Source organism: Nannospalax galili, unplaced genomic scaffold (genome assembly GCF_000622305.1).
Source record: "Nannospalax galili isolate Female #2095 unplaced genomic scaffold, S.galili_v1.0 scaffold1146, whole genome shotgun sequence".
Taxonomy (NCBI): domain Eukaryota; kingdom Metazoa; phylum Chordata; class Mammalia; order Rodentia; family Spalacidae; genus Nannospalax; species Nannospalax galili.
The window spans coordinates 1827003-1834526 of record NW_008355380.1 but is presented as its reverse complement, the minus strand read 5'-3'; the positions used below and the strand labels follow the sequence as shown (position 1 = coordinate 1834526).

The 7524-nt window shown below is 46.0% G+C and overlaps 1 protein-coding gene across 1 annotated transcript in view; it reads right to left on the bottom strand.

The window, feature by feature from the left end:
• Window positions 1–1372: 1372 nt before the first annotated feature.
• The window catches only part of LOC103749690, a gene marked incomplete at its 5' end in the record, with an annotated part of 23174 nt that continues 17022 nt past the window's right edge, over window positions 1373–7524 (bottom strand). Inside the window, 2 exons of the mRNA XM_008852525.1 lie at window positions 1373–1470; window positions 2171–2345. Of these exons, the coding sequence (XP_008850747.1) occupies window positions 1373–1470; window positions 2171–2345 (273 nt within the window). The remainder of the gene's footprint in view (window positions 1471–2170; window positions 2346–7524) is intronic.

Genomic DNA, 7524 nt, shown 5'->3' with positions numbered 1-7524 from the left:
CCTGCATGTTTGTAAGTGCACCCATGTGGTGCAATGCCTGTGGATGTGAGAAGAGCGTGTCGGATCCTCTGGAACTGCAGTTAGAATAGTGATTAGCCATCATATGGGTGGTGGGATTTGAACCTGGGTTTTCTGCAAAATCAGCCAGTGATCTTAACCACTGAGCCGTCTCTCCAGACCCATTTTCTCCTTTTTATACAGTCCAGGAACAGCAGCTCAGGCAATGGCACTATCCTCTTTTAGTGTGAGCCTTCTCCCTTCAGTTAGCCTGGTAAAGACAATCCCTTATGGTGTGCCTGGAGGCTTCTCTCCTAGGTGATTCTGGATCCTACCACGTTGACAATCAACAATAACCATCATAGTCTATAAGAACAAAAAACCCTTAAACCTTCATAGTGAGGTCAAGTGATTGAAGCCAGTCTGCAGTTGGACCTGATGTCCGAGACACCCAATAGAGACCCTGCAGGATGATTCCTGGCTAGTCCTGCTGGGGAAGGTAGCTACAAATGGGGCTGATGGGGAAAGTGGAGTGTTATGTGCAAAATATGTACCAGCAAATTAGACAACCCGAAAGTAGTGCAAACATTCCTGCTAAAAGAGAGTCAGGGATAAAGGAAGCAAACAGACAAACAACACACAAGTAAGCTTAATCTAGAATGAAAATTCTCCCCTCAAGGAAAGTCTTGGGACTTCTCGCATGACTGGATCTTTCCAGACACATAAAGAAATAATGCCAATTCTTCTCAAGTCTTTCCAAAAAAGTTAATACTGAGGAATCATTTCCAAGCTCATTCTTGAGTTCTGCCAGCTTTTCTCACTATCAAACCAGACAAGGACACTGTAGGAGATAAAATTACGGTTCAATATCCTAGTGAACACAGAAGCACAGATCCTCAAAGAAATGCTAGCAGACTAGCCCAATGGCACGCTGGAAGGAGCAGTCACCAGGACCGTGTGGGGCTGATCCTAGGAGGAGAGGATGGTGTGACAGATGCTAATCAATAAATGCCACACATACATTCATAGGGCAAAGGACAAAACACACACCATTTCAACCGATGCTGAAAGTCTATTTGACAAAATTCTACATTGCTTCACGGTAAATCTCCACCCGAAATTGTGTGCAGAAGGGATGGACCCACACAGTGACAGGTCACAGGAAGTCCCTCAGCTGAAGCCACACTGACCCACCAGGCTAAAGCGCTTTCTTCTGACATCGGAAACGAGGGTGTGCTCGGCCTCGCTGTTACTTATTACAGTACTAGAAGTCCCAGCTGGAGCAATTGTGCAAGAGAGAGAGATAGGAAGATCTGAAAGGAGGGAAGAAGTGAGCTGTGAGCTTGCTGACACCTGAGCTCATACACAGAGGGCATTAAGCCTCCGCCAAAAATGAACCTTCAGACAGAACTGAGGAGCGAGACAGGTCCCTGGACGTGGCTCCATCCTGCTGTTTGCGTCCCAGGCAGGGACCTGAGGATGAGGCCGGACATTAGAACCGCACGGACGGCAGGCCCGAGGTGGACCTCCTGGCTCTGCACCAGGTGTCAGCATCCCATGGTGGGCTTGTGCCTCCCCACCATGCAGAGCAGCCTTTTGGACACATTGCCCTCTCTTCTAGAAACATCTCCCCACCAGCCATTAACAGTCAGAAACCGCTCGTCGTCCTTGAGCAAACACTGAAACATGGAAACCAGCAACACTGTCGTCTAACGCGCGCTCAACGCAGCCCCTAATTATGTTGAATGTTTGCACAATTGTACACATTTGTGTTGCGTCTTCATGTGTACATTTGCGTCAGTGTTGCCTCCTGGACTGTAAAGTGGAAGGCGGAGAAGTATATTTTTAATGATGTTTGTACAAGACTCAGCACGAAATCTCAACTAGGGAAACAAGGTGAACGGAATCAACTGTGGGAGCTCGGGCACCGGCATTTTCCAAGTAAACTACCCAGTGTCTGTTAGACTCCTCTTGTCTCGCAGCACCGGAAGCTGGCGTTTATTTGGTCTTATTACATATACATGCTTGCTTCTTCAATAGTCCCTTGGAGGCACAGGGAAGGAGCCATGCATTATCTGCACCCCAGAGATGTGCTCAGCGTGCAGGGCTGCAAGTTCTTGTGAGTGGCGGGTGCTGTGACCCTCTGCACCAGGTCTCTGAACTCCAAGCTCACCGGCCAGCCACTCCAGAGTATCTCCCAGGTGCCCACAGTGGCAGCATGTGCCCCAACCTGCCTTAACCACGGCTTTTGCTGACATTCGCAGCCCCACCGTAAAGGGGGGGAAGACAAAGGTGTGAAGTGCGCGAGGCGCCCGGGCCACGTGATGCTGCGTCATCTTGTTCTTTTCCTGCGTTCGCATAAAAGAAAATTGTTGGCCGTTATGGTACCCTTAGCATTCTTACAACCCCTTAGCACACTGTATAAAAGTCTGTAATTACTGCAGTAAAGAAGGAGCACCTATTATCTGTGCTGTGTCTTGGTCTCTCCAGCAAATCTTTCCCTGAGGCCCTATAATTGCTCCAGCCAACCATTAACCCAAAGCAGGGAACTAATAGAGAGTATATTATTGTTTAAATAATGCATTTGCTTTGAATATACAATTATGCTGCGTGGACAGGGATCATGAGAAGAATATAATTTAGTGCTGGGCTTCGGCGAGTAAGTTGGGCTTTTTGCCAGTTCCTTTGACGCTCTTCCAGTCTCTATGGTAATGGATTCCTTAGACAGACCATCTTCAGGCTTGTCTGGACAGGGCCAGGATCAGTGACTGTGAACTTCAGTCATTCCTCTAGTGCCCATTCATGGCAAGCCTGAGCTCTCTCATTACACAATCACCTCAATCAGTGACTAAAAATTGGGTTGAATGATCGACCATTCAGCTACCATTGGCTCAGAAGAGAGAGTCTGGTCTTTGTCAAGCCACCTGGATTTGAGTTGCATTTAGTAGATGTACCAGAGAACGTGTCATGGGAAGCCATCATGGGATTATAAAATGATTACACTGGAGACCTTAATTTTGGTTATTTAGGGGTTAGTCATAAAACACCCGACATTTGCAGTGTACAGTATGGATGTGCTCAACCTCTGGTCTGCAGGACTCGTGTCATGCCTTAGCTGTGAATGTAGCCAGACAGACAGTGTCAAAAGGCTGGTCGGCCCTGATGGAGCCTGAAGCTGCTGCCAGTTCAGCATCAACAGAGGATGTCTCCAAGAGCAAGCAGCCTGCCTCCCTGCAGTGGGCAGCTGCCCCCACCCCGCCCCAAAAGATTAGACAATGTGTTTGCAGTCCATGTATGGAGAATTGGGCAAGAGACTCAGACTGCTGAGACACATGAGGACTTCTCCGTCGTGGCTTGGTGGGAGCAGAGCGGCCAGGGTGCTCTGGAGGAAACGGAATGTCAGAGCTGTCCGTCTTTGTCCCGGGACTGTGCCTGCTCACTTATGAGGACTCACTGTTCTCTATGATGAAAACGGACTGTCCAGCTACAGTCGGCCCAGAGCTCAGGGCATTGAAACTTTGCACGCGGCAACCACCTTGGCCCAGCTGCTCTGAGACCCTGTGCTGGACTCTTCCTCCTGGTCATGGCACCAGGGCTCCAGACAGACGTGCCTTCTCAGAACCTCCCGCTTCACCTGCTCCTCTGCCATCTAATCCTCTTCTCCACCAAGTCCTAGTCCCCCCATGCTGTGAGGATGACTGATTCTCTCAGCTCACCCGGATAATTTATATTGTCTTATTCCATTTCACTGTGCCACTCTGGGCCCAGCATCCTGTGCCTCCAAATATCCTAATTCACTTTGATTCAATTTCTGTTTTTCAGTTATTACTTTCTGATATATGACAACTTGAAATTTTATGGTCATTCCATGCCCAAGTAAAGACATTGCCCATGACTGAGCTTTCTTTCTCTGTCCAGGGAGCCTCGCTGAGAGAGTCAACAATGTGGCTCCACTGACAGGACACGGTCTGGTTCTGGGACCCGAATCCCTCTGGATGGATCTCAGATTCTGCTACGTGTACAGTGTGGGAGCAGCTGGTGGGCGCTGAAGCCAGTGGCTGACTGGCGGTCAGGCCTGTGGAGACTTTCTAGCGGTTAGATTCTTTTGTTTAAAATGGCATATTTTTAAAATTTTATGTGTATGAGTTTTGCCTGCATGTATGTATGTGCGCTATATGCCTGCCTGGTGCCCATGGAAGTCAGAAGGGAGTGTTGGATCCCCTTAAGCTGGAGTCATAGACAGTTGTGGATGCTGGGAACTGAACCCAGGTCCTCTGTAACAGCATCTCTCCAGCCCTTTTTCTTCTTTTAAAAGTTTCTGAGACATTTTGATTTATTTATTTTGTGGGGAGTGTAGAGGTCAGAGGACAACTTGTGAGAGTCGGTTCTCTCCTTCCACCATAGGTCCTGGGGATGGAGCTCAGAGCGTCAGCCTCGGCTGCCCAGTGCCTCCACCCTCTGAGCCACCTTTCTGGCTCCATTTGTCCTTTTAAAAATATGAATAAATAAAGGCATTTTTATCTAACATATTACTTAGATCCTATTAAACATTTTAGACATTTGCATAATCAATTTGCTCTAGTTTTTTTTAAAACTTTTCTAAATATAACATAAAATTTTAAGATACAATTCAATGATTTTTTTTTTTTTTTGGTCTTTTTGAAGCAGCGTCTCCCTGTAGCCCCAGCTGTCCTGGAACTCACTATATAGACCAGGCTGGCCTCGAACTCACAGAGATCCGCCTGCCTCTGCCTCCCAAGTGCTGGGACTACAGGCGTGCACCACCATGCCTGGCTAATTCCTAAACTTACGTAATCATCACAGTTCAACCAGAAAGTGACTGAGTGCTTTCTGTCTCCACAGATTTGCCTTTCTAGAAAGTTCATGAACTTTGTTCCTGTCACGGGTGTTTAGAATCTCAAGTTCTGGTGTTGTCTCTTTCTGTTTGTGTAAAGTCCAAAGCTGCATAGGTGAAAGGAATTTATAAGTGGACATATAAACTAGGGACATTCACATGTACGTGCATCTGTAAGTGTGTGTACATGGATGAGCAAGTATATGCGCCTATGTGTATGAGCATGTGTACATGCTCTTCACATACATGTGTGCACATGAGTATATATGCAGTGTGTGCATGTGCACAGGATCTGGTGATCCAGATAAGTGCCTGACTCCTGCACCGAAAGCCGTGTTTCAGAACTCGCTCTGCAGCTTGCTTTGGGACTGCGCTCCTCAGGAATGGGGTCAGTTTGGAATGCGCATCCTACAGGCTTGTCACTGGGACCCAGGACTCCCCGGGTGCTTTACTGTTGTGCGCAGTTACTGTGAAGTGTGAACGCAGACGCTTCCAGAGGACTGGTGATCTCAAATCTCTTCGCTGCGTCCTTAGTACCAACATCATTTGGTCACAAGGTCACATTTCCTATCTTGGGACACTGTCCTAGTGCTCTCCACCTTGGTGGCACCGTTTCACATCTCCCTGGCAGTGTGAGGGTATGTTTCCCGTCCTGACCTACAATCAACATTGCCAGCATACATGTATCACAGAATTCAAAAGTAAAACTTAATGAAAGTCCCCACAGAGAAAAAAGTATTTGTAAAATTTTAATGTTTTCATGCTAAAAATTCTCCATATGTTAGGTACTAGAGAAATGTGTCTCAGCGTAATAAAGGTCATTACAGCAAACTCACAGCTGAGATTATATTCAATTATGAAAGATTGGAAACATTTTCTCTAGACGAGGAACAAGCCAGGGTGGTGCTGTCTGGGGAGGTGATGGATCTTCTAGGCTCTGGAGCCCTGCCGGAGAGGGCATGTCACTGGGGAGGGTTTTGAGGGTTTATGTCTCACCCCACTTCCAGTTCACTCTCTGCCTCGTGTTTATGGTTCAAAAGGTGAGCTCTCAGCTTCCCGCTCTGGCTACCTGCTGCCAGGCCTCCAGTGATTTATCACAGCAATGGAAAAGTAACTGATACAAATAGATGAGCTGAAACAAACATAGATTCAATCGAGAAAGTTAAACAATATTTATACAGAAAAGTAAAAACGTGAAAATGAAGAAAACACAAATAAATGGAAAGATACATTAACTCTTGAATTGCAAGAATTAATATTATTAAAATGTCTATACTGTCAAAAGTGACCCAGAAATTCAAGGTGAATACTGTGAAAATCCCAGTGGCATTTCTCCCAGACGGAAGAAAACAATCCTGAACTTCAAGGATGTTATGAGTGGTCAAAGAAATCTCAAGCAAGAAGCACAAACCTGGTGGCATCATAAACCAGATCGGAAAGCACCTTCCAGAGCTGTGATGCTCCAGACAGTGCCATATGAAGGCACATCAGCCAAAGCAGGCATGTGGGAACCGCAAAATGCCACAGCGGCTTTGGAGGACGCGGTTAGGACACAACCCACAGCCCTCCTTCCATGGGCACATGGACACTGACTGCAACTGTGTTCACAAGCGCCAAAGCTTGGGAGCTACTGAGACGCCACACAGTAAATGAATGAATAAGCTGTGGTGGCTGTTAAAAGTCGCACTGCAAGTCCGCAGGAAGGAAGAGTTGCTGGGGTGTGAAAAGACAAGAAACTTGAGCAGGCATTGGAGTTTGAAGGAGGCCATTCGGAAAGGACTGAGTGTGCCATGACTCCACTCAGCACATTCTGAAAGGCAGAGACGAAACAGGAAGCTGAGGCGGTGTGGGCGGGTGTGTAAGGCAGGCCAGTTTCTCTGTGTGACACTGTCATGTTAGGCCTATCCACACTTGTAACACCCTAGTGAGCCCTGAGGTAAGCCTCAGATGACTGTGTCAAAGGAGCGTCAGCACCTGTAACTGACACCACTCTAAGGAGAAGCTGGCCGTGGAGGAGGCTGCGCCCAGGCAGGGGCTGGAGGCAGGTGGGAAATCCATACTTCGCACATAGCTTTGCTTGAATGAACTTAAAAGATGTTCTAAAAAGTAGTTTGTTATGTATATGTTATCCACTCCGTTAACTGACTCATGATCTTGAATTCTGCGTGCATCCCAGTGAAGATACCAGTTGATTGTGTTGGCACAACCTTTTAATGTTTTCCTGAGATTTGTAGGCTTCTAAAATCTCCTTCCGTAGCCAATCTCTAATTTTACTGTGGATGCAGAGTATATTTTGAATGATTTAACCTTTCAAAGTCCTTTAGATTTATCTATAGCTCAGCACACAATCAATTCTAAAGAATATGTTGTATCTCTGTGTTTGAAAAGTCTTTTTTTAAACAATTTTTATATTATTTATTTAATAACCACATAATTAGAAGAAGCATTTTATTAAAACAGCATTGACATATTCAATAACAATTTCCAGAGCTAAGATGCATCTCTTTCAAAATTGGCTGTAAATTTTTAGGCTTACAGTTGAATTAATACAGTTATACAATATTGTACTCAGTGTAAACCCTGTAAAACATAATGAATGAGGTTTTTAACCTTTAAAAAAAGATCTCCATTTCCTTATTAAAATACAGTTTCATACAGAAAAATTCATTTTT